This window comes from Vulpes lagopus, chromosome 11, assembly GCF_018345385.1.
Source record: "Vulpes lagopus strain Blue_001 chromosome 11, ASM1834538v1, whole genome shotgun sequence".
Lineage (NCBI taxonomy): Eukaryota > Metazoa > Chordata > Mammalia > Carnivora > Canidae > Vulpes > Vulpes lagopus.
The window spans coordinates 103,624,147-103,651,534 of record NC_054834.1 but is presented as its reverse complement, the minus strand read 5'-3'; the positions used below and the strand labels follow the sequence as shown (position 1 = coordinate 103,651,534).

The 27,388-nt window shown below is 42.4% G+C and overlaps 2 protein-coding genes across 3 annotated transcripts in view; one reads left to right on the top strand and one right to left on the bottom strand.

The window, feature by feature from the left end:
* Positions 1-6,089, bottom strand: part of UBE2E3 (ubiquitin conjugating enzyme E2 E3) — an 85,591-nt gene extending 79,502 nt beyond the window's left edge. The window contains exons 1-3 of one of the 2 annotated variants that reach the window (XM_041721738.1): positions 5,619-6,089; positions 4,342-4,560; positions 2,363-2,413 (exon numbers count right to left, since the gene is read on the bottom strand). In XM_041721738.1, the coding sequence (XP_041577672.1) occupies positions 2,363-2,413; positions 4,342-4,535 (245 nt within the window). In that variant the 5' untranslated portion in view covers positions 4,536-4,560; positions 5,619-6,089. Of the gene's footprint in view, positions 1-2,362; positions 2,414-4,341; positions 4,561-4,699; positions 4,800-5,618 lie in introns of those variants that run through there. The other variant, XM_041721739.1, reaches the window with a different exon arrangement.
* Positions 6,090-6,325: 236 nt separating this feature from the next.
* Positions 6,326-9,472, top strand: LOC121471259 (translation initiation factor IF-2-like). The gene is made up of 3 exons (XM_041721740.1): positions 6,326-6,829; positions 7,478-7,656; positions 8,106-9,472. The coding sequence occupies exons 1-3, from the start codon at positions 6,587-6,589 to the stop codon at positions 8,113-8,115; spliced, it is 432 nt and encodes a 143-aa protein (XP_041577674.1). The 5' UTR covers positions 6,326-6,586; the 3' UTR covers positions 8,116-9,472.
* The last annotated feature ends 17,916 nt before the right edge of the window (positions 9,473-27,388 follow it).

Here is a 27,388-nt window from a genome sequence, read left to right as displayed (position 1 = left end):
TTCCTGCTCGAGGACAGGACTAGATCATCTTCCACCCCAAAACAATCTCCAGACGCTTTAAATAAAAGACACAGAAGTATCTATTTTACGTCAGGCATATAAAGAAGACCATCCCCAAACTAGTAAGACACAACTTCTCCCAGTTCCCTGTCAAGACTCACTTTTTCTGTTTTTCCTTTAGTCACATAGCCACCAAAACAAAACAAAACAAAACAAAACAAAACCCACCCTGAAATATTAAAAGAACTAGAGAACCGAAATATGTAATTTGCAATAGTTTACAATCATCACAAGTTGTGACCAGGGAACGCACAGATGATGTAGTCCATGTCACCGTCCCCAAGCCCACAGGTTCGCTATTTCAATGATCACTAAATGTGAAGCGTAATTTCAGACTAAAATGAAACATGGCACATAAACAGAAAAATAAACAAACTTTCTGCCTCCCAGAAACATTCAACTTCCTCTAAAATAATCCTCAGTGACCTTGGGGAACCATTCCTGGGCTAACCATGTAAAGCACACTTCTTCAGTAACTGCAACACTACACTACTGCGCCAAGGGCATTCAACACTCCGCCTACTAGACTCTTTAGATTTATGCACGTACGCTAGTTTGTGCCACTTGCAGAAAATCAACAGAAACCAATGTTTGACCTCACATGCAATTTAGGTTTTGAACTGATAGATCTTTACATCTTTTACAAAGGGAAATATCAGAATATACTCTGCAAGTTAAGTGATTCTTTCAAGAGCAAATCTAACTTGACCTCACTAAATGGCTACAGATTTGACACCCCAATCGAGAAGGCTGGAAGGAAAACTCTGATGTATTTATTCTCTAAAGCAGCAGCACTGCTCACTAGAAATGTCATACAAGCCACATAACGTATCTTTAAGTTTTCTAATAACTGCATTAAGATGATGAAAAGGTAAAACTTTAAAACATTCTATGTGACTCAACATACCCGACTTCTCATTTAAACACGTCACAGATAGTTTTAAAAATCACTAATCAGGTACTGTACATTCTTTTCTTCAGTTTTCAAAATCTGATGTGTATTTTACATTTAGAGCACATCTCATTTTGGACAACTGAAGTGGTCAAGAGCCACAAGTGGCTAGTGGCTGCATTAGTGGACAGCACAGCTCTTAGAACTTCGAGATCTAACATACCCACTACCTGTTTAAAATTAGCTTACATTCACGTTTGCCTTCTGAACTGAAATAGCTGATTACGAATATCAGCAAAACTGTTAATTCACTGAATAAATCAGGATCAGATCACCTTATCCAAGGATCTGGTTAATACACACAAGCAAGAAGCAATGGAGTTACACCCAATTACATCTCAAGTAGACTTCAGGGCTAGGTCTGATCATCTCATGTGAACACAACTCACATCAAAAATACAGGTTAGGACGAGAAAATCATTTTCCTATCCAACCGTAACCCTGCCTTGTTTCTAGCTGCCACTCTTGCTCTTGAGCACATATCTGTATGCAAAGTCTCTACAACACTGTTTTTTTTTTTTTTTCTAAGTCTGATGAATTTTGGAAGCCACATAATCACTGCTGAAAACAGAGCACTAAGACAAACTGAAAAAAAAAAAAAAAAAAAAGTTCACAAACAGAACTGTCAACCACTTAAAGCACCTTGTACCAACCAACCGTTTTAAATTATCCTACATGATGTCACTGTAATGAATTCTTCCTACAAATTCCAATTCATTTACTGCTTTCCATACACATATCACAGGGACCAAGACTCCTAAGGATTTTCCCAAGTAATTAAGACATTTGATTAACAAGTAAGTAATTCCACCAATGCATTCTCTAGAAAACAACTAAAAGCATTAGCTTAGCACATAAAATTTGTCCTTAGGGCACATTACTGAATAAATCAAACAGAAACTATACTCTTGTTTACTGCATTTACATTCTGTAACACCACATTCAGCGATTTCTAAATCTGGAAGGTCAGTTCAGATTGCACACGAGCAGTAACTTTAAAGCTTAGCAAAATTGTAGAAGTTTCTGCAATATACTTCTGAATAAACACCCCACCGAGATGTTACAACGGAACAAAAATCAGCACCACTCACACCCATGCCAGTAAGAAGCCCAGAAGTCGGTCTATTCCTAAATCTAAGAGGTATGACACACGCTGAAGAGTATTCCCCCCCCCCCCCCAAAACTGGTTTAATTCACCTCGGATAATTTTTATTTGCTCCACTTGCAAGAACTGAAGAGAAGCAAACAGCAGCTGCTCTTCTGCAGCACACATACCCAGAGCCGATACGTCGATCTCCTGATATTTTTCCACATTTCAAAGAAATCGGAACAACAAAATGTGTGTCTTACCTGCAGTTAGGAGGAGGATCCAGAGTTATTTCGGCTAGCTCCTTCTGAATTCTGTTAGTGAAATGAGAACAGACAAAAAGGATTTGAGGTAGGCTACAGAATAACCGGGGAATTACACTGCCCTCTACCACCATGCAGTTAAATGCAAGGCTGGCTTTGCCTTCAGTAATGCTAACATGGCTGCTTCCTCTTTGTTCTCAGAGGCATAACCCAAATCCCTTAACAGAAACTTTGCAGCTTTTTTCCTCACTCGCCACTGTAAATAAGTATGACATGCACACCTGATTTGAGAAGTAGTCCTCTACTGGGACTCAATAAAGGACAGAAGATCTATTTCAAAACACTTTTTACCAAAGAAATTCTCTTTTCAAGCTTATATGCAAATGAGACAAGAAGGGAGGAGGGAAAGCACTAGAATTTTTGACAATGACTTCAAGTCACTTTTATAGAGGTAAGCATCAGCAAGCTATCACGCGAGCACGTTAACAGTTTTGAGGATATTTGGGGCCAAAAAAAAGTTTAAAATTTACAAACCTCTTTACCAGTGAAAAACTTCTAAAGGACTCTGACATTCTTACTTAACCAATTCTGTTTTCCTTGACCTTAATTTCAGTACAGGACTAAGACTGAGTAAAGTGGGGAGGAAAGAAATACCAGGATATACAGCCTTGAGATGGGGGCGGGGGGGGGGGGGGGGGAGAGCAGGGGAAGCAGTTCTCTGATTTTATTCAAATTTAAAACGCTTTCAAAACTTAAGATGTGTTTAACACGTCCCTCAACGAGATTACTGCAAATTGAGGGGGACTCTAAATCATTTAAAAGACTGCTGTTATTTAATAAAACATTACTCTCAAGTTATTAATACGCGATTACTGATAGAGGTGAAAGTCCACAGGAAAATAAGAGTACTTCGAAATCACTACAGAACGCAGTATTTGAACACTTTTAATATATTTTCTTCTCCCTTTAGTTGTGATCAACAAAAACCAACAAAATGTCAATATGAGCTAATGCTATAGACACATGTGACGTAGAATTAATAGAATTCATGGATATTCCCCTAGTGCCACCAATGGAGTCCCCTCGACAGAATCCTTTTTTTTTTCTTTTTCTCTCTCTCTTTTTTGCCATCAAAGATGATATAAATCAACAGGAAACAAACGGCCTTTCGTATATACCCAACAAAACAGGTTTCTTCTGCTGTGGGGTATTAACACGTCAAGCAGATCCACAAGTTTCAGAGGGAAGGGCCACAAACACAATGAAAGTTTTCGACAGCCAGGTGCCATCCAAAATGGTAAATGGCTCCTCGGCAGTTTTATGCGCACTCACGAGGATAGAGAGGCATAACCAACCGTTAACTACAGAAGAGCAGTTACCTGGGATGCGTGACTTAAAGTCCTTATCTGCAAAACTGAAAGCAATCGGGGAGCCCAAATTTTAAATCTGCTCTCCAATATAGTCCAGGCCTTGAACTGACAAATTTCCTAGCAAACACACTTCCCCTTTCTAATCATCAGGCTTCATGGAGAGGCTGGAGAGGCGCTGCTGATCCTCCAGAAGTGTCAATTTCAATGAAGAAGAAGAAGAAGAAGAAGAGGAATATGACTCATAAAAAGGAACATCCTCAATGTACCAGCTAATTTGGGCGCACCAAATTTCCCTTGCCAGCAGCTCCTCAAACAATCTGTCAGGATGGGAGTCCAAGCTCTCTCTACTCAAGGACACTCTCCCTGAAGTTAACCAAAGTACAGAGTTAAGTTCCCTTAGAAGTACAGTTCTAGGGAGGTGCCTTACGTCCCACCTAAAGAATGACAAGCTATTCAAGTGCAGATAGAAGTGATCACCGAGTAAATACCTCCGAACCCTGGCTAGTGATGTAAAAATAAATAAATAAATAAAAAACCAACAGTGAGTCGTCTGGAAGACAACCGGCATCCTGTGCTTCCGTCCTTTTTTTTTTTTTTTTGACACGTTACCTTTTAGCACTAGTGGATAACTTAGCAGTGGTTTTGCTAGAGAGTTTGGTGTTTTTCTTCTGCTGGGTGGCAGAAGGTTTTCTTTCCTCTTGCTCTTCGGGCTCTGGGGCGGCGGGGTCCCGCTGGTCTGCATCTGAACTCCCACTGCTGGTGCTGGGGCTCTCATCATCGGACCTTTGCCTATCACTGGACATCTTGGTGAACTTGTTTCTTAGAAAACTTTTAAAGAGAGGGGGGAGAAAAAAAAAGAGAGAGAGAGAGAAAGGAAATATTAAGCCTGAGAAACCAACCAACAACAAACAGCACGTTCTCCTCCCAAGGTTCCCCTACATTTCGCATTTTAATGAGAAACACTTGCCAGTGCTCACACTGATCTCATCAGCACCCAGCAAGGTTACACGGGGAGGTGATGTGTCTCACCACGTTCAAGCCTTGGCCGAACTCAAGTTCGGAGGAAAAAAAAAAAAAAAGAAAGAAAAAAAAAAAAAAGCCACTCACATTTTTTTTTTTCTTTTTTCCCTTCCCACCCCCCCCCCCCCTCCTCCAGCATCCCTTGGACAATCTATCAATTGTGTAGTTTCTCAGAAGGCATGAGACACATTGGCCAGGGAACTTAGGCGACGAGCATTGAGGACACCTTGTGCATAACAGATCTGGGGCTGAAAAATGTGCAAAAAAAAGGAAAGAGAGAGAGAGGAGTCAGTAACGTCTCAATATCCAGGCGCTGACACGGGTGCAGGCAGACCGTGCGGGTCCCCTCGTGCAGCGCGAGCGCGGACCCCGGGGCCGGCCCCTGCTCGCTGGGGTGGCGGTTCCTGCTCGGTGCAGCCGGCCCTGGCGGCGCGGAGCGGGGGGGCCGAGCGGCGGCGGCCGGTGCCCCGGGCGGGCTCCCCCCGAGCCCCCCGAGCTCCCCGAGCTCCCCCGGCTGCACCGCCCGCGGGGCTCCCCGCGCCGCCCCGGCCCCCCGCTCCGCGCTCGCATCGCGGACCGACATTTTGTCCAGAAATAACCAAAAAAAAAAAAAAAAAAAAGGGAAAGAGGAGGCAAACACAAACAAACAAAAGCCGCAAGAAGTGCAGCACGTCCCCGCGCCCGGCGAGCCGCGGCGGCCCCGCAGCCCCGCGGCCCTTTGTGGGGAGGGCGCCGGGGCCGCCGAGGGATGCGCCGCCGCCGCCGCCGCCGCCGCCGCCCCCGCCCGCCGCCCGCGAACAAAGCTGCCGCCCCCGCCCCGCCCCCGCCCGCCCGCGCCCCCCGCGCCCCCGGCCCCGCCGCCTCACCTCGGCCGCCCGCCCGGCCCGCTCGCGCGCCGCTACGCTGTGGGGGAGGGAGAGCGAAAAAAACCCTTCCTTGAGGAAATGGAGGCAGCGCGGGGGGGGCGGGGGGAGGGAAAAAAGAAGCCGCGGAGGCTCCGGCCGGGGAGCGTGGAACATTGAGAGTCGGCGGGGGCCGTGCAGTACCGCGCTCCGGCCGGAGGGTGGCGCCGCCCGCGCCCGCGCCCGCGCCCGCGCCCGCGGCGGGGACGGCAGGGAAGGGAGGAAGGCGGGGAGGGAAGGGGACGGAGGCGAGGGGGGAATGACGGGGAGGACGCGAGGAAAATAAATAGATGGCGAGGGGCGAATAAATAAATAAATAACGGCGCGTGCGGGGCGCGGGGCGCGGGGCGCGGGGCGCGGGGCGGGGCCGCGGGCTGCGGGGAGGGCGCGCTCCGGGGACGCGGGCAGCCCCGCGCGCTGTGGCCTCCCGCCGCCGCCGCCCGGCTCGGCTCCTCCCGGCCGCGCAGTCAGCAAGTTCCGCGGCGGCCGCGGGGGAGGGGGAGGGGGAGGGGGCGGGCGCGGCGGCGGCGGCGGCGGCGGCGGAGGGCGGAGGGCGGAGGGCGGAGGGCGGGGGGCGGGGGGGGCGCGCGCTCCCGGGGCCGCCGGGCACGAGCGCCGCCCGCGCGCCCGCCCGCCCGCCCCGCGCGCCCCCGGCCGGGGAGCCCCGCGGAGGACGCGCGGGGGATGCGGGGGCGCACGCGGGCCCCGGACAAAGAGCGCGGGCGGGGACCCTGCCGCCCTCGGCCGGGGAGGGCGGGGGCGCGGGGACGGCTTCCGGCCTGAGCCCGCCTCCCGAGCGAGGCTGCCCATTGGGCTACCCGCCCCCGCGCGCGCACCCGCACCCCCGCCCGCGGCGCCTCCGTGCACGCTCCCGAGGGGGAGGGGAGGGGGAGGGGGCGCCCCGAGGTCCCCCGGGGTGCGCAGGGCCCTGGATGCGCGCCCGGGAGCCCCCGCCCTGGGAGGCTGCAAGCCTGCGGGGTCGTGGAGCGGGCCCCGGGAGGGCGGAGGCGGGGCCCGGGGCGGGGAGGGGGGACGCGCTGCTCCTGCCCCCCCCCGCCCGCCCGCCCGCCCCGGAGCCCCAAGGCCAACACGAGGTCGAGGGCATCGAAGGAGGAGGAAGGAAGGTTGACAGCCCCGGGACCGCGCGCCCAAGGGGCAGCCAGCCCAGCCCTCCGGTGCTTTCACAACTTAAAAAATAATCCCAATCGGGGCGGGGGCGGGGGCGGGGGCGGGGGCGGGGGCGGGGGGGTTAAACGTCCTGCTGCAGCCTGAGCTCGCGGGGCTCCCCGAGGCTGCCTCCCCTGGCGGCCTGGCCCCGTGTGCACGCCGGGCAACCGTCCTGGTCCTGCAGCGGGGAGCCCTGGGCCACGCCGGGCCGGAGCGTGCGCGCAGGGGCAGCCTCGGAGGGGCGTCCTCCAGGCCGCTCTTGCTCGTTCCAGCACCTTCTCTGCTGTGGGGTGCGAAGTACCAGAGCTTCCTGTGGGCCGCCCAGAGGTCCTCCAGCTCCTGGGAACGTGCTCCAGTGATGCAGCCCCGCGGGAAGCTGTGGATCCCTGTGGATCCCTGTGGATCCCTGTGGGCCGGGGCCGGGCCAGGGGTGCTGGAGCCTGTGCAGCTCCCGGAGGCGGCGGGACCAGCAGCCATAACCGAGCAACCGGACTCAAAGGAAGAAAGAGAAGAAATCTGCAGGGGGGGCGGTGGAGGGGGGGGGGGGTGCTGAATGCACCAACATATTTTACTTACCTTCTCCAACAAGTAGGAAAGTTTGGGTTAAGGGTTGCGTACAACTGCGAGGAGTAAATCACATTTCTGTGATTTTCCAGATGCAGAGGCACGCGGTGCACCCTGCTGCTCGGTGCTGCACGCTCAGTCCACCCGAAACGCGGTGCGAGGGCCAAGCCAGCTCGCTGTGCCCGAAGAGCCCAGTCCAGGAGGGGAACAGATCCTTGGGGTTCTCCAGCTTGGTGAGGAGGAAGGATCCTCGAGTCAGCACAACCACCAGGTCTCAAGAGATGGGGAAGAGGGAGCCTGCTATGTGTGTTGACAAGCGTTTTGATTTGTGGGGATCAAAGGCTGCATGTGGACAGAACTTGGTAAAAATATACACAGAAGGGCCCCCCCCCCCCACCGCACCCCACCACCACCACCACCACCACCACCACCACTCCCAACTTTTACACCGATGCTGCGGCTCAAGGGCTCAAGCCAGCCCGTTTGGAGTTTGGACTTTCCTGTTTGGAATGCGGAGCAATGAAAGAAAAGCTGTGTATGGAAGTGGGCTCTTTTAGAAAATAGATTATCACAGAAATAGCCTGAAGGTCCAAAGGCCAGTGGCTGATAGGATTCGGGTGGGGCCAGGAGATTGGGAAATACAGATACTTAGTTGTGTCTCGGTAGCATCTACACTGGGCCGAAAAGCAAGGGACCTGGATTCTGATTTCGTCCTATCAGGTTTACGTGACCTCAGGCAAGTTACTTGTGCGAACCTAAATCTCCTCCTGGGTGAAAGGAGCTTGTAGCCAGCGAAGGTTCCAGGCGCCCTCCTGCTCAACAATTCCGGGATCCTTCCAAGAGTTTGAAGTCATGTGGTTCCACTCAACGGAATGTGGCACGTGGGGACTACCAGATGCTGGGAAGTTGGAATGAAGCGTGGGTGCTGGTCCTGTCCAGCTCGGGAGGACTGAGGAACTGAGGGGGACAGGTAGAAGCGTGGGCCGTGGGAGAAGAGCTGCATGCAAGGAGTGAACAGAATGAGTAGAGTGTTTCAATTATCAGTCAACCGGTAGTGGCATTATTAATTCGGCTTGGGGACAGAAGTCATGGGTGGGTTAAAAAGAACAGTGAGCTAGGCCTGGAGGAATGAATAGGTGATAATATAGATGATGTTCTTGGCAAAGTAGCTGGCACATAATAGTTGCTCAATAGCCAGTACTTAGGGGATGACCAAAGCCACCATAAAGAGAATGAACGGCTCCTTAAGGTTAGGGAGAGAGGTGACCTGCCCCCCAAATATTGGGTCCTCAGCTGCCTTCATTCACCTGAACTAAAGGTATCCTTCGGGTGATCCTTTCCAGCGCACAGATCTCCAAGGTCAGATCACATCACCATCTCGACCAGGGGCAACTTGTAAATTCTGAACGGTTCCTCACTCAAAGTTCTTTCCCACAGGACACCCTTTTTTGGTAATTGTCTCTTTCTTGTTTTTGCACCGTCTACCCTTGAAATTAGGGATCGTGTTTCATAGGCTCTCCGGAAGGAATATAAATTTGACCTAATGCAAATTATTCCATAAAGTATATAATGAAAATTTTCCCAGATGACCCTCAAAAGAGTACCACAAAGCAGACACCGGCTACCGCGGAAGGTTGTCCCCTCCAAGTCCCCTGTTTTTTTTCTTGTTGGCCTGGGGCCTTGCCAGCTTCTCACAACCCCAAGAGAGGCAGGGGTGAGAAGATCCTCTATCCAATGGCAACAGATGGTGCCATAATTATTACCTTCTCTCCTCTTTTTTCCCCCCAGATTTTGTGACCAAGAGGGACCTACTGTTATAAGGGCAGAGAAGGCAGGCCCCCGAAATCTGTACCTGGGGAGACGCTCTCTCCTGAACCTTCCAATGAGTCTTAGCGTTACACGTGTACTTAAGCATATGCATGTATAACCAAGAATTTTACAGGAATAGATCATTTGAGTTGCCTAAGACGTTTCTGAATTGAGGAGTTAGATAAGCTTTGGTGAGGCCGCCGATCGTTTCTGATCGCCCACCGTAGCAACATACCTCCCAACATAGGACGCCCTGGGCATGTCCTATGGATGGATGGATGGATGGATGCAGAATAAATTTGCTTTGTTGATCTCTGAATGCTTTGGTTTCTTTCCTCTCACTAGCTCTTCATTATACCCCTTTCCTTCTCTCAGGTTCTTCCTATGCTACCCAGTTGCTTGTTTCCTTTTGCCCTCTGGCCATGATATTTCTTTCTTCCTACCCATAAACATGGATGGGTTTCCCAGAAAGTCATTCCTTGGCCCAGGCTGAATTTAGGAAGCCACGTTTTTGCCCTTGTCAGTCTCCGTGTCCCTGGACCCCCAGAACCCAATGCACGGCTTGACACCTGTGTGCTCGTCCACCGCGTCCTGGATGGAGAGCCCGCTGTGTGCCCACCCTAGGTTAGGCCCTGGAAATGGACAGGTGCCTAAGCCTCAGTTTGACTTCAAGTACATCAGGGCCCAAAACTCAGTGATCATTTCCTGCTTTTCTCTTTTGTGATAACTCCGAAGGAGGGTAAATGCCAAAAAGGCTCATGTCTTTATCTATAAAGAGCTCATACACATGAAAATAAAACGGAAGCATCTTGAATAGAGCAAGAGCATGATCAGAAAAATTTTCAAAGAACTTCATTTGTTTGACTGTATTAAAAAAAAACTGAAACCTTGCTAGTTATCAAAAAAGGAAAATTAAAACTCATCAACAACAAAAACAATGTTTAGTGATGATAATCATTGCTGGCAAATTGATAAAAAAAAAAAGTTTCCGTTTGTCCACGTCCAGTGGCAGTCAAAGTTAGTACCTTTTACAAAGCAATTTGGAAGTCTGGGTCAAGAACCTTAAATGTGTTCACACCCTTTAACCAACTTTCTCCATTTCAAGAAATGTATCTTAAGGAAACATTCTAAATGTGGGGGGGGGGGGGGGGAAACGTCGAAAAATTAGAAATGTCCAATTCTAGGAAAATTATTACTCAAATGGATTCATACGACACAATGAAATCTGCAGGTATTAAAATCGATGAGTATGCAAAATACAAGAATGGATTATGATAAAATGCTAACGAGGGCAGGAGTTGTCTATTTTGTGAAGTCGGAACCTGACTCGATGCCTAGTAAGGGACCTGGGCCAAAGTAAGTGCTTGATAGATATGTATCAAGAGGAACTATGCACCACACCCTCACAACTAGCAAAACTATCTAAAAGGAACACACTCTGGAGGTTAATTAACTATGCTTATATTTCTTTTTTTTTTAAGATTTATTTATTTATTTATTTATTTATTTTATTTATTTATGATAGAGAGAGAGGCAGAGACACAGGAGGAGGGAGAAGCAGGCTCTATGCCTGGAGCCCGACACAGGACTCGATCCCAGGACTCCAGGATCACGCCCTGGGCCAAACAAAGGCAGGCGCCAAACCGCTGAGCCACCCAGGGATCCCCTAAGCTTATATTTCAAAGCAACTATGAGGGGCGCCTGGGGTGGCTCTGTTGCTTGTCTGCCTTTGGCTCAGGTCATGATCCTAGGGTCCTGGGATTGAGCCCCGCTTTGGGCTCCTTGCTCCGCAGAGAGCCTGCTTCTCCTTCTCCTTCTGCCCCTCACGCCCACCCCGCTCATGCTGTTTCTCTCTCTGTCAAATAAATAGATAAAATCTTTAAAATAAAAGAGAGCAACTATGAATGACCTTTTTCAATCTATATTCAGTATTTTGCTAAGCAAAATAGGCAGGTACTCCTTTCATAATAAAAAAAACAAGATGTGAATAATTGCAGAGGTATTTTTTGGTAAAAAATTCTGTTTGAACCGTTTTTTTTATTTAAAAAAATTTATAAGCTGTTTTGTTTAAATTTTTATTTATAAATTCAAAGAAATGAAAATTCAAGCAGACTATGTTGGAATTTGTCAAAATTTTCAGGTTTTTTTTTTTTTTTAAAGGCAAGACCATTTTTTTAAATCTTTAGAAAGCCATTTGAGGGAACTCTACATTAAATAAACACTGGCTCAAGGATAGATAGATCACTAAACTGAAGAAGGAAATAAGAATTCGATGAATATATAATAAGTGAGACTTCACCTAAAACACAGAAAAATGAAAACTTATTTAACTAATGATATTGATATAACTAGTTACCCATATGGAAAAAGGATCACTTGGAATCCATGCCTTGTCTCATACATCAACATAAATTACAGATGAATTCAAGAGTTGTTTTTAAAAAGTCACTCCCTAGAAAAATTAGAATAACTCACATACTTAACGTAGCGAGAGGGGAGTTACGATATGCTGTAAACCAACAGGCAAAAAGAAAATCACAGAAGAAAGCGAGAATTTGAGCAGGTACAAAAATTGCATCCTCAATATGCTTCCTGCCGTACATACACATACATGCCGCGATTTGCAGCAACAAAATAGACAAAAGTTTGTACTATGGAGAAGGTTTAATGTAATCATATATAATTCTGTACAGGCTTATAAAAATGACCAAATCAGCATAGACAGTTAAAGAACATGTCAGAAATTCAAAGTTATTCAACGGTATGTTGCCTTAAGAGAACCAAAAGCAAACCCCAAAAACCCACTAAGTAATGTATATGAAAGTGAGGTACTACGTTCTTGTCCACAAAATTTGCAAAACTAGAAATTCTGTGATGCCAAATACCTGTGAGAATATTATGAGAAGAGCACTTTCCTATATTGCTGGTGGCATTGTAAATTGATACAACCTCTTTTTGGAAAGCAATTTGGCAATGTATTTCAAGAGTCATAAAAACGTTCATACCCTTTAACCTAGTAATTCTACTTCTGGGAATCTATCCTAAGGAAATAATCCAAAATATTAAAAAATGCCATATGCCTGACAATGTTTATCCCAGTGTAATTTATACTATATAAAAATGGAAACCACTCAAACTGTCCAACATAAGGCTATGCTTTAGTAAATTATGGTCCATTCACTCAATGGAATATACATGAATATAAAATAGCGAGTATTATAACTATCATTTTGGCCTTCATTGCCTTCTCACGGTAATCCCTCCCTATGAGATCAGCTCACGTCCTGCTTAGTTAATAAGACTAACAAAAGACGTCGTGCATCAACTTTTTAACTGATGTTTTTACTTAACATTATGTCACTTAAATCTTTCTGATATGCTTTACAGTACCTCAACTGTAAAATAAGGTTAAGTGTATGCGTTATGCTTCAGAAAACAAAATGCACAATATGATTGGAAAATGTATAAAAGAGATTTGGAAGAAATATGAAAACAATCATTTAGGATAAGGGCCTGTTTACTTGTGATTCTGGCTGCCTTTTCTGTATCATAGAAGTGGTGATCAACTTGGAAGAGATTTATTAAGAAACGATGTGCTTCGATGTGGGGCTACAGAGAAAGTGGTTTAATTTGACAGAATGAGCAAGTTTACATTTTAGTTGAATGTCCTTATACTAAAGATGTAAAACAATATATTTCAAATGGGGATATTAGCTAAATATGTTGAGAGTTATACTTCGGTTTTTTTCCGGTTCGAATTCTAGAAGTTTGTGATAGTTTGTAAGAGATCTCGAAGGTAAGCCTAGTAAAATGTTAGAGTGCATAGTTTAACTTCTCTGGAATATAATGTCCCAAAATAGCTCAGATAAAGTAGACATCACAGAGTGAGATGAGTGGGTAAAAAAGTGGTAAATAATTTTCAGTAAGAATATATACTCATTGTGTGGTGGAGGTAAATAGCAACTTGGACTCAAAGACACTAAATGACTTCCCTCCCTAAAGTCTTAAAGGTAGCTCTTGACAGAATTGGAAACAGAACGTTAGAATTTTATCCCCGTTCTACTATTATACCGTCATATCCACCAGGCCATATAGTCCCATTCCCCAAACCACCAGCTCTTGTAGAGAAACCAAAATGATGTCATCAGAAAGTTCTTTTCAGTTTAACAGTCTTTTCTCACCCTTGGGAGCATGAGAGTGATCTTCTCTGATACACTGATATAAATTTGGTAATACTATTTTAATCACTCCTAATACCCCATAGTAAAATACTGAATCGCAGTTTCCAAAATAAATACTTGTGTGATTATTTCTTTAATATTTTTCTCTCCCTACTAGAGTGAGGGCAGGAACCATATCTGATTTTTATGTTCAATACAGAGCCTCGCATATAATACTTAGTAAATAACTCCTGAATGAATGAATGGATGGATGGCCAAGTTCCCTTCACACTCAAAGTCAATTGAAGGAAATGTTATAGAATAACAACAACAACCACAAGAAACAATCTTTTTACACTGCCTGGTATTCTTATGGACCTAATTTTTATGAAAAGCAGTGTCGGCCAACGATACAGGAGTCCAAAAGTATTTAGATAAATTAAAGGACGGTAGGATCACACATGCAGATAAATCAAGGGTGTTTTGCATGTGACCCTAATCTCTGAAATACATGCCAGGAGGACAATGACCACATTTTTCTCACCAAACTTCTAATAGAACCTTGCTCAGAGAATGAATACTGGCTTATATTCCTTTCCGAAAATACAGTAGGGCAGCAAATTTTTTCCCCTGTTTATACAACGTCTACATGGTCTACATGGAAGAGATCAAGTTATGTGCTCTCTAAAGCTAAATGTTAGCAACGAAGATTAAAATCAATCGACCTCAATCTCAGACCCATTGGCAGAGATATTTAAAAGGACTGACGGAAAAATAAAACTGTTAAGTATTTGGTTCAACTTTCTCTAGCTCTTAAGCAGAACACCATGGTCATTGATCCGGAAACCTGGCGCATCTTGGGGTTTTAGTTCTGACTACGTTGCTTCAACCCTTCTGGATGCCAGTTTCCTCATCAGCAAAACGAGAGTCCAGAGATTCTTTCCAATTCTGGAATCTGTATGATTTATGCTATCGTATAAGTAAGTGCTGTTGAACAAACTGAATTAACTAACATGCCTGGTAGTGCTTTTAAAAACACTAACAGTGCTTCATGTCAAGACTTACGCCAGCAATGATTTAAAGCCGTATGTATCCACACGAGTTGATTAACTGCTAAAGTGCAATTTGGCTTTTAAAAATCTGAATGTCTTTCTTAAATAAAGGCTACCGTAACCAGCAACCCTGCTCCACGTCCACCCCCACCACACCCCCAGTTATTTTGGCTGTATGAATGTATATGCATCCAAACCAGCTATTAATTTAAGTGGGGGAAAATATATACCAGAAATTCTAGTTGTTTGAAGTTTTATAAAGAAAATAATCAATGTTATTTTTAATAAGGCTGTTTATACCAGGTGAGATGGCCACTTCTTGGTCAGGTTAATTCTAAACTTAATTTTTTTCTTGCCCTTAGAAAAATTAAAAAAAAAAAAAAAAAGTCCATAACTTACCTAGGGCCATTTTTGCCACACAACGCAAAAGCCCTCACAAAATTGAAGTTGGGAAGTAGAATTATTTGCATAGCTGAAACTTTATTTACTCATTTAACAAATGTAACAAATGCCTTTTGAAGGGCAAAGCACAATGCTAGAAGATACGTACCAAACAAGACATGATACCGTCTCTGCCGTAAAGTTTATAATCTAGCAGGACGGTTTAAGGGGCCGGGGGCGGGGCGGGGAGGTGTTTCAAAGTCCAAAAACAGGAGTTTCCTGCCCAAAAAACAATGGCAGAAGTTCATTCACCTACTCTTCAGGTAATAAACAATGCCTTAGAATTGTGCTTTCACTGCCTTCAAATACATTAGAGGAGAAGCCAGAGGACATAAAAGAGGGATTTATATGCATACTCAACAAACATTCTGCACCTATTCGATGAATAAGAAAACTGTATTTTTGAACGTGGGTAGGATGTCCTTCAACGTGCACACGTACACACACATGAAGCAGTTGCTGAACAAGTAGGCACTGCTTGAGTAGATGGAAAATAAGTTCTATCTTAGGATAATTACACGGCTAAAAAAACAGCAGTTGAATTATTTTTTGCACTGTAGCAAGTTATTCTTATTTGCTTATTTATTTTTTTAGGAGAACAGAGTTCAGAGTTCAACCATCCAGCTAAGGTACTTAAGACACCAGTCTCTTTCACTCCCTGTCATCACGACTGTATCCTCAGTGCCTATCACTCTTGGGGAGCTCAATAAATATTCGCAGAGCAATAAACACTTCTGTAATATTTACTGTCTTTTACCCTGTATTTTACATACACTGATTCATTTATTAGTCTCAATAGCCTCAACAAGGCAGGTATTATGATTATATATTAATGTTATAGGTGAGGAAACTGAGGCACGGGGAGATGAAAGTAACTTGCCCAAGGTCATCTGACTATAAATGATGGACCCTGGCCAGGAGACCCATGCTCTTGACTACTGTGCTATGCTATTTCTAAATAACCAAGTGGCATTCCAAGTGCTGGGATGGGAGGGAGGAGAGGAGGAACCAATAGCATCATTGGGCCCACAGTGAGAAGGGTAAGAATTGGCACCTCTGGGCCAGGCTGGAGATGTTGATAGCCAGCAAAGAGGGAGAAGTGCTATGATTTTAGGCAACCCGTCGGGGTGGCTTTTGGACAATCTTTGCCTTGTGGGATTGACAGAGACTGCCCAATGAGAAAGAGACACGTACGAAGCTCCCGCAAAAATCAGAAATTACTTGCGGTCCTTCTGGGCATTTTTTTCTCTTGCCACTCTTCCCCTAGTTCACCTTCCTTCATGTCATTCTCCTCCTTTGTCCCCCTCTTTCCCCCTCCTATCTCTTTTAGCCTGCTATAATGTTGACCTACATTTTAAATTATTGTATTTACTAAATCAAATGTATATATCATCCCACTCCCTCTCTGCACTTCCATGGAAAGAAAAGAACTGAGGTTATTTCAAAATTGGTCCTTATTAGTGTGGTAAATGCAGGTCAATGATTCTTAATAGAAGAAAAGTCTCCCAAAGTGGACTAATTCTTAAAGAGTAAGAGATTGTGAAAATAGATCCTGGCACTCCATCAATTCAATATTAGAAGGGATTGCCAAATCTTAATACAAAGCATTTCATGTTGAAATTGAACATTTTCTATTAAATTAAAAAAAATATATTTCCAAATTTAGATGTAGGAACATTTTAACATTAATTAGACTCTTCACTTTAGGAGAGCGTTCGCTTGTGCCTAACAGCAAAGGGATTGTTTATAGAACACTGAAGTTTCTCAATTTCTGAAAAAAACACTAAAACATTAATAAATTATATTTGTGCGTTTAACCATACACATGTATAAAAATAATAGTGAGTCATTAACAGGAGTTGTCTAGAGAAAATTCTCACTATCAGCAGGCAATTTGTGCCTAGTCTGGTACAAATTAATGATTTAATACGAGCCTACTTAGTCTAATTGGCAAAACAGTGCAAATATACATGCATATATAGAGAGCATGTGCACACAGTCAATTTGCCACAAGAGCAAGCACTTGTTTGTTAAAGACTACACATAAGGATCAACACTGCAAATTTCACAACTCCATAACTCGATAAACCACATTACTTAGGTGCTGCAAATACGGAATAAGTAAAAACCAGTGTCAGGGACCAAGGTCAGGAGCACAGGCAAGGGTTCTGTATGGCCTAAGCTAAGTAGCTACGGTGTTTTAGTGTGGTGTGTGTGATGTAAAATCCAAACAAAAGAGATCCCATTTTAAAGAGATTGATTTGGGGTGAGGGAAGGTGATGTGATATTCATCTCTGTATAGCTTCTTAAAACTGATTTACTGCAGTGGCTTGTGGAAGTAACAGATGTTTATTTGAATGAATATTCATTCGCTGACATCAAATCCCAGTAGATGACACTTTCCTCTTAAGAGGTCATATTTTCCTCTTACGGAGTGTTTGCTATTGCGGTTGCCAATTGTCTATTTAGAAGACATAACACTAAGGAGCTGTGTAAAGTGGAGTATTGATGTATAATGATGTAGAGTCTGAACCAAAGGTAAATATGCTAATTAGAAACAGTGATAACACCAGATATAAACATCATAGGGACTTACCTTATCCTTCTCGACAGCATCAGGATAGCTTCTAATCAACCAATCATGAATTTTCTTTTAAATTACCTCATTAGTACACTGCTTGAGTTGTAAAAACATTTATTTAAGAAAGAACATTGCTATGAAGTGAGGTGACTTTAAATCACCATAGAAACCAAATAAAGAACTTCATTGTGAAGAAGCTTTAAAAAAAAAAAATCATAAAATTCTGTATCAATGGAAATTATTATTTTTGGGGGCCTAGCTGCATCTCTACCACTTGCTTGCTATGCAAAATCTTGCTTTCCCCTATGTGTGTTTTTAGGGAAAACAACAATATCAGAAGCGACAGATAGCTTATTACAACTGTTTGTTTCAAAAATTCAGGAATTGGGGCCAGTTTATCGTACCTAAAGTTACTTTGGCCCTGCAAAAGATTATTTTGGCAGAAGTTTTATGAGTGTGTCAAATTGTCTTTTAAGGAAATTGGCCATGATTTCTGCCCAGGATGATAAGTTATAAATTTTAAATCTTATTACTATACACTCCCACTCCCCTCCCCTAAGACAAGTAGTACCACTGAATTTCCTGGGGCTATAATCCAAACACAATTTGTTACAGAATTCCAGAAACGAGTAAGATAATTTTAGGAGAAGAGTTACAATGAGATAATGATCTTGTTATATTTCTTGGTCCATGACCTGCCTACAGTATTTAGCAACATAACTAAATCTCAATTATCTATGGTGTTGGGAACAGATGTAATATATATGTCAAAATCTGTAACCAATTCAGAAGTATCACTATTAAGCCATTAGAATCAGCCTTCTTTCGCACGCTCAAAGATGTGTTTTCTATTATCTAACCCTTTTATTAGTGGTTCTCAACTTAGGCTGCACATTAGAATCATCTTGTGATGGTTGGGGAGCTGTTAAAAATCCTGATGCACAGGCCACACTCCCGATTACTTAAATCACAAGCTCCAGGGGTGAGACCCAGACATTAGCAGTTTTTTAAAGTTCCCCCAGGTGATTTCAATGCACGGTCAAGGTGGAAAACTCCTTAGTGTTAAGGATGCTGAGAACTGGTGAGGTGGAGAGACAATAAGAAAGTCTACCTGCTAAATTAGAGAGTAAATGTCAGTGATGGCTCAAATTGCTGCACCCCAATGATACATAGAAAGAGACTATTAGGCACTTTTTAAAATATTTCTTCCAAAATCATAATTTCAGGTCTGTTTATTATATGAGAGGGTAAATTTCTACAGTTTAGCAGTGTTCGCCTATTTATTAAGATTGAAATACACCACTGTTGTAAGGTTCCCCTACATTTCAATATATAATAATTATTCCTAATTTGTGGAGTTCTTTTTCAAAGAAGTGGTTTTGAAAAGATACTTAGCAAGAATATTCTATCAATTAAAAAACTTTATACAATATACCGACTGTTGTGTCATGATGTAGAAGGAATATTTTCCAAATGGTACTTGGAGGTAGCAGGGATGTCCTTGGGAAGTAGATTTTAGCCATGTTCAGCGAAGGGAAAAAAACAATAAATCTGTATTTTGTGATGTTACTCCTTGAAGTTTGCTCATTTTCATAAAGTATGTTTTCCTGTGTTATCTTAAAAGCATTATCCTATAAGAATGATGAATCACAGTAGAGACAGAAAAATCTCCCCAACTTTAATGTAATTTCAGTAAGTTGGGAGCAGTGATTTATTTGCCTAGAAACAATCAATATAATTACTATCGAAGGCAGTGTAGTACAGTGATTGGATTCAAATAAACCAGGCTTCAAAACCCAGCTCTGCCCTCCTGGCCATGTTTCCTGGAACATACCATTTACCTAGTCCCGGACTCACTTTTTTCAGCTATAAAAGGGGCATATTTATATCTTCTGTGCAAGGCTGTTAGTTGCGAGAGATTAAATGGAGAAATATTGACAGAGCCCTAAGCATAGTACCTTGAACATAAGCCTTGAGTAAACAGTAGTTATTTTTTAATTATTGAAGCAGGTTTTTTTGAAGGCCTATTTTCCCCCTGAGTAATAAATGCTATTTTTCTTAACTGCCCACCACATACTTGACATTCTGAAGGTTACAGGAAATCTTTGCATATTCTTAAATTTAGGTGCAGAGCGGCAGGCAGAATGAGAGCTGCTGCATGGGTTACGGCTATGAGCGTGGGGTGCACGTAACTCACCACACTCATTCACAGATTGAAGTACTGTGTCTGTGACCAAACAGGAAACGTGCAATACACGTCTCAGCAAAGCTGCAATCATCTCCCATCATGAGCTATCTCAGATACTACTAAAAAGTGGGCATCAAGAATGTTAAATCCTTACATTATAAGATAAATATCTATAGATAGATATCTATCTATCTATAGATCTATATTGCATTTCACGGATTCCAACGTGCATGTTTTAACATCTCTGAAATTAAAACGTACCATTCAATCAATGGTGTCTTAAATCCTTTCCAGTCAGGCAGCACTTCTGACATAGTTGGCACTTCCTGTGACTGCGCCAGCTTGGCCGTAGCTCTTCGTGTTGTCATGATGCAGAATAAATACCCAAGGCCAAGTAAGTTTAAGAAAATACCTTTTTTTTTTTTTAAAAGATTTATTTATTTATTTATGATAGACATAGAGAGAGAAAGAGAGGCAGAGACACAGGAGGAGGGAGAAGCAGGCTCCAGGCCGGGAGCTGGGCGATGTGGGACTTGATCTCGGGACTCCAGGATCACGCCCTGGGCCAAAGGCAGGTGCTAAACCGCTGAGCCACCCAGGGATTCCCGAAAATTCCTTAAATAATTATAAAATAAAAATTCTTAAAAAAAATAAATAAATAAAAATAAAAATTCTAAGTGATTAAAAAATTATGTCATAGTTTAACTGCAGTGCTTTTCCTTCCTTAATGGCACGTAAAATAATGCTTCTTAGAATCTAAACTTTAATTGGGTATAATATTTTGTGTAATAATTTGCAATGGTTTTTACAAAGCAATTTGCCAAATGTGCTTCCAAAACCTTTACAATATGTACATATTTAGCAATTTCAATGCTTATAATTCATCCTAAGGAAATAATCAAAATTAAACCATATTCATTCTTCTCTCTCAGTTGCTGTTTGACTAAGTTTGTTAATGTGGTAGACAAAATAATGCACCCAACCCCTGCAAAAAAAAAAAAAAAAAGGTTCATACCCTAATCTTTGGAAACTATGAATATGTAAGGTCACATGGCAGGCAAAGGAAAATTAAGGCTGCAGATGAATTAAGGGAGCTAATCAGTGGATCTTAAAGTAGGGAGATTATCCTGGATTATCTAGGTGGGCCCAATGTAATCACAGGGATCATTAAAAGTGAAAGAGCAAGGCAGCAGAAAAGGGTCTGACACGGAAATGCCAAGAAAGAAGAGCTTGTAGTAACATGATGTGGTGCTATGAGACTGTCCACTATTTAGGAACTTTGAGGATGAAGAGCTACAAACCAAGGAATGCCAGAGACCCAGGAAGTGGGGCAAAAGTAAAGGTGAGTGGATGCTTTCTCCCCTAGAGCCTCTAGAGGACGTTGACGCCCAGTGAGACCCAGGTCAGACTTCTAACCTACAGAACAGCGAGGTCATAAATGCTTGTTGTAAGCCACTAAGTTTGTGGCGATTTATTACATCAGCAATAAGTAACTAATAGCACTGATAAGGTAGAAAAATTTCTATGATTGATTATCTGCATTAGGTAAATAGTTACTAGATTTGTAAATTTAATAGGTCAGTAAAAGTTCCAAAAATGTTAGGGCCAATAGCCAGTGTTTAATTTTGCTGCCTTATTCTAAACTTAGTGCTTAGAATTATAACATCAGCATAGTATAACGTAGCTTTAAAAAGGAATAAGATAAAACATAGAGGAGCAGATATTTAAATAAATTTAATTTAGGAAAAACATTATTTTCCTCACTTCATCCAAGCACCAATAAAAGTATTCCCATATCAGCACTATCTATGATTAAACACTGGGGAAACTCCATATTAGCTGCATTTTCTTGATTTTGGGTGAGAATTTTAGAATTCATCTAAAAAAATGGAGATTGGCATAACAACAAACAGCAAAATCCTAATCTTGAGAGCTCCACCCTCATGACCTAATCGCCTCTCAAAAGCCCTACTTTCTAGTAACATCACACTAGGGTTCAGGATTTCAACATATGAATTATAAAATATGCATGAAAATAACCCAATTAAAAAATGGAGAAAGGATGTCTTAAAAGGCCAATAGGTACATGAAAAGATGCTCAACATTACTCGTCATCAGGGAAATGCAAATCAAAACCACAATGAACTATCAGCTCATACCTGTTAGAATGGCTATTACCGGGACGGGACGCCTGGGTGGCTCAGCCACCCAGGCCGTGATCCTGGAGGTCCCAGGATTGAGTCCCGCATGGGGCTCCCAATGGGGAGCCTGCTTCTCCCTCTGTGTCTCTGCCTCCCTCTCTGTCTTTCATAAAAAAATAAATAACATCTTAAAAAAAATGGCTATTACCAAAGGACAAAAGTGTTGCGAAATTGTGGAGACCAGGGAAACTTTGTCCGTGTTGGTAAGAATGTAAGTTAGTACAGCCATTATGGAAAATAATATGGGAGGTCCTCAAAAAATTAAAACTAATGTGCCAAACAGTCCAGCAAACCCACTTCAGGGTATATATCCAAAAGAAATGAAATCTGGGTCTCAAAGAGAATAAAAACGGTAAAGTTAAACGTAAATTAAAATTGTCTGCTACACCTTCAGCTCTCTCACAACTGAGAAAATTTAACGACATTTTCATATTTAAAATAATGCAGTTTCCCAGCAATAACAAGCAACTGGTCCCAGAAGTAAATAGGGATCTTGAAAAATCCTAAGATTTTTAGTTCCAATGGCAGAAGGCATGTGTTCGGTTGCTTGACCTTGTTTTTTGGTGTTTTCACAATCCTCTTTCTTTTTCCTGACCCCTATCTCAAATGGAGTAACAAACAAACAAACAAACAAACAAAAAACCACATCTCTACTTTTGGTCATAGGAAAAACTACAATAACTGGAAAATATCAGAATATTGATAATTCTATAGTCCAAAATATCCCATAGATTTTCAGAAAGCTGTTACAGAACAATTTTTACTATTACTGCCACACGTAGTAATGCTCAGCATTAAGAATAATATTTGGGGGCTTCTGGGTGGCACAGTTAAGTTTCTGGCTCTTGGTTTTGGCTTGGGTTGTGATCTCAGCGTCATGAGATCTAGTCCCGCATTGGTCTCCACACTCAGTGCAGAGTCCGCTTGGGATTATTTCTCCTCTCCCTGCCCCTCCTATTTGTGCTCTCTCTCTCTCTCTCAAATAAATAAATCTTTAAAAAATAATAGTATTTCGAGTTGCTATCATTTTTATATTTTTTTTATATTTTATTTAAATTCAATTTGCCAACACATAGTATGATACCCAGTGCTCATCTCATCATGTGCCCTTGTAGAGCCTGAAACCCAGTTACCGTACCCCCACCCCCCTCTCCTTCTGCAACCCTTGGTTTGTTTCCCAGAGTTAGGAGTCTCTCATGGTTTGTCTTCCTCTCTAATTTTTCCCCACTCAGTTTCCCTCATTTCCCTTATGGCCTCTTTCACTATTTCTTGTATTCCACAAATGAGTGAAACTGAGAATTGTTTTTCTCCGATTGACTTATATCACTCAGCATAATACTCTCTAGTTCCATCTATGATGAATGGTGGGTATTCATCCTTTCTGATGGCTGAGGAATATCCCATTGTATACATAGACCACATCTTCTTTATCCATTCACCTGTCGAAGGATATCGTGGCTCCTTCCACAGTTTGGCTATTGTGGACGCTGCTGCTATGAGCGCTGGGGTGCAGGTGTCCCATTGTTGCTACTATTTTTAAATTGAGCACGTACAGCGTGCTCCACACTTGGCCTGCATTTTCTCATTTTCTTCACCCTATAAATGTCCAAGGCTTATCACCGTTTCACAGAGAGACAAACTGAGATGAAAGATTTTAAGCAACTAACTGTGGTCACACAGTAAGTGCTGAAGCCAACATTTGAAACCAGGCAGCCCTCACAACATTCTGTGCTTTTTAAGCATTAAACTTAACGGCTTCTCAGGTCTTACGAACTTACCAAATGGAACCTCTGGAAAGCACATTGCATTAGTAACCATTTTTGTGGTTGCTGATACTATAATTTAATGAAAATTCTTTGAAATTATTTTTAAACCTGGTACTAATGTAAAAAAGTAACATTCTCAGATTAAAATTAATCAGATACCTTGAAAATCTACCTCAAAAAGCACTCTCCTTAAATAATTGACAGTTTGATAACCCTACACATTTTCTCTTGGGTCATAATTGAGATCCATGGTTTTAACAATGTCAATCTACTGATAAAACCCATTTAACCCTAAGGCCAGCTTCTCTTTTTAGTCCCATTCTCTGTATACATTGCATTGGGACTTTTCTAAGAAGATATTTCATAATCTTCTAAAAAAATTAATTTCTAAAAACTATTTTCCACAATAACACTGTTATATATAAATTCCATCTCTTCGCATTCTAGTTTTCCCCTTTATTATTTTTTTAACCACAATTTGTAATTCAATAATTTGTTTGCTCATACATTTTTCTCCATCACTAGAGTGCTAGTTCCAAGAGGGCAGGGATCAAGTTCATTTTGTCACACAATATTCCCAGAATGTAGAACAGCCTGTGATTTACAGTTGAAACAAACAAAAAATCATTTGGTATATGAGCAAATAATAACTGTGTCTTCTCCTGTGTTCAGTGACTTGGCAAATATCAAGACCATCTACATTCACATGATCCAAGCCAAAAAAAGTCAACACAGACTTGTCCTTCTTCATTTCCCCTCCAGTGACAATTCAGGCCCTTTGCTTTTTTCCTTGAACAACTGTAATAGCCTCTTTATGGGATTCTTTCCTACTGGTTTTATCTTCAAACGATTTTTCACTCTCCTATCGGAATGGTCTTTCCAAAGCAGTATTTGTCAATTTTTGCAACCTATGACTTCTAAAACGTTCTCTCCCTTTACCTTCTGTGCAGTTCCACAGAGATCATATCAAACTTTACTTTCTGCTGTTCCTATTACAAAAATAGAAGATATATTCATATGCTTTTAAAAAGCAAATCCTCCAGGGCACCTAGGTGGCTCAGTTAAGGCAGTTAAGCGACTGACACTTGATTTGGGCTCATGTCATGATCACAGGGTTGTGAGATCGAGCCCACACTGGGTATGAAGGCTGCTTAAGATTCTCTCTCCCTCTGCCCCTCCCACTGACTCATGTGTGTGCATGTTTGCACATCTCTCTCCCAAATCCCCAAAGATTTGGGCTTGGCTCTCCATAGCCCCTCACATTTTGAGAACTAATATTGTTATTAGCATAAACTTACTTAAAATCCCTTAATGGTTCTACATCATCTAGCACTGGTTTTTAAATTGATGATTTTAATAACACTGGTAGTTTTGCTTAAGCCGGGTCCCATTTTGTCATGGATTTCAAGATTAAATATTTTTACATTTGTATTTCCACTTTCATGATGATCTAAGACAATTTAAGGAAGTGTGTCCTGGATGATCTCAACAACTCCCTTATTCAATATCCTTGTCTACTTTTAGGTTTATGACAGCATGCATGAGAAATAGTGTAACTATTTGTGTTGTGGGCTAATGATAAAAAAAAAAATTACAACGTGTAACAGAGATTGCAAGTTGCCCACCAATAATCTGTCAATAATTGGTTGTTCCCATTTTCTCAGTAACAGAACTACAAGGCAGCCTCTAAGAAAATCTATGTTTCCTAGCATCCCTTGCAGCTAGGTGCAACTACAGGCTCTAACTGAAGGTAGTTTGTGCAACTCTGGGGAGTGTCCTTAAAGAGAGAAAGCCTGTCCCTTTCCTTCACTTTGCCCTGCTGTGTAGAATATATTCTCATGCCTGAAGCTGGAATACCCTTTTTGGTTGATGAGTTGTATAGGGCTCATTTAGGGTCAAGCAACATGGTAGTGCAAAAGGAGCATGGGTCTCTGACACTGTGGAGACTAAACCAAGCCGAGGCACCTTTTCAGGCATACATAAGAGAGTAATAAAACATCTATCATGTCTAACTATTTGGGTTTTGGTTCATCAGCGAACTTAATCCTAAGGAGTACATAGATTCAATACTCAAGACATTCTTAAGTGAAGGTCAAATGACTGGTCAGCGTGGGCTGTATAAATTAGAACTCATAGCAGTTCAAATAGGACAATGTGTGGGATGAATGGAGTCCTTACATGATGCATAATCATATCGACATGCTAAACTCTAAATATCTAGTGCTGCAGACAAGAGGCAGAGTCATAGTCACTGAGGAAGCACCAGTTTAGCTCAACAAACAACTCCATCCCACAATTGAAATGAGCACCATTAGATTTAAATTTTATTGGTTTCATTCACATTTTTTTGCTTGTATTTCATTTGGGAATACTGGTGGTCAGTGCCAGTTTGCTTTTCCTATAAATATGGTGCCTATGTTACATTAATTTTAGAAACAGTGCCAGGAGAGCTTACTATAATGTTCTCAGTCTCCAGAATCTGATTAAATGGGTCTTTCAGGGACTGTGAGAATCTAGAACTTTAATCTAGCTTTCTGGGAGCAGATTTGTCTATCTAAATTTTTAAGTTGTTTCACAAATCCTTTTAATATCTGCCCCTGCCAATCCCTCTAGCTTCTTTTCTCGCCATCACCACACACCTTTTTCCTTACAGCTACATTAAACAACCTGAAGGGGCTTTAAAATCCTAAACTGTGTTTCTACTCTGTGCTGTGACACACATCTTTCTTCTGCTTGAAATACTTCCTGCATGTTTCCTTTATTTGACTAAATCCTATTTATCATTCAAAATCAGTCATGCCTTTTTCTTTTAATAGGTTTATTTTTTTGAGAGAGCGAGCGAGCACATGCAGGCATGTTTTGGGGGAGGGCAGAGGGAGAGACTCTTCAACCAGTCTTCCTGCTGACCATGGAGACTGATGCAGGGCTCGATCTCATGAGATCATGACCTGAGCCAAAAACCAAGAGCTGGATGTATAACCAAATGAGCCACCCAGGTGCCCCAGTCATTATTTCTTACAGGAAACTTTCTTTCATCCCCTTAATGCTTCTCCTCAGTGCTAATAGCATCCAAGACCAACTGCTATTTCTATCAATCATCACTCTCTATTATCATTGCCATTGATTTGCTACCCTATTAGACCTTAAGTTTCTAGAAGGTAGGATTAATAATATTCCACTTGGTATCTGAATTGCCTAGTATAATGCCTAGTTATAAGAGATTCAGCAGATGCTTTCTAACTGAATTAATGATAAAAGGAATGAATGCAGGAGTGAACAACTCATATTCCAAACATACAAAGGTCATTAACATTTTAAGGTTTCACCAAGAGCTTTGAAATAAATTTACCCATGTAACAGAGAATGCATCAGGGCGCTGTAGTCCACTCAGGTTAATTATGGAAATCATTGAAAATTAGACTATATAATAAATGTATTATCCATAAGATCAAATTTAATATAGTTAGCAGCCCCATTCCCAACACTCAAAACTCGATTGGGCCAATTTCAAGAAAGAAAGAAAAATGATGTACTACGTAGCATACAATGTTACATTGCATTAGCAATCATTGTGCTGTAACAAATTATCCCAAAACTCAGTGGCTGGAATCAGCAAACATTTATCACTTTAAGCAGTTTCTGTGGATCAGGAATCTGGAAGTAGCCTGTGGGATGGTTCTGGCTCAAGGTGACTCTGAAGGTTGCAATCCAGCAGTCAGCCAGGACAGTAGTCTCATCTGAAGGAGTATCTACTTCCAAGCTCACTCATGTGGCTCTTGGTAGGCCTCAGAAGATCCACTTCCAA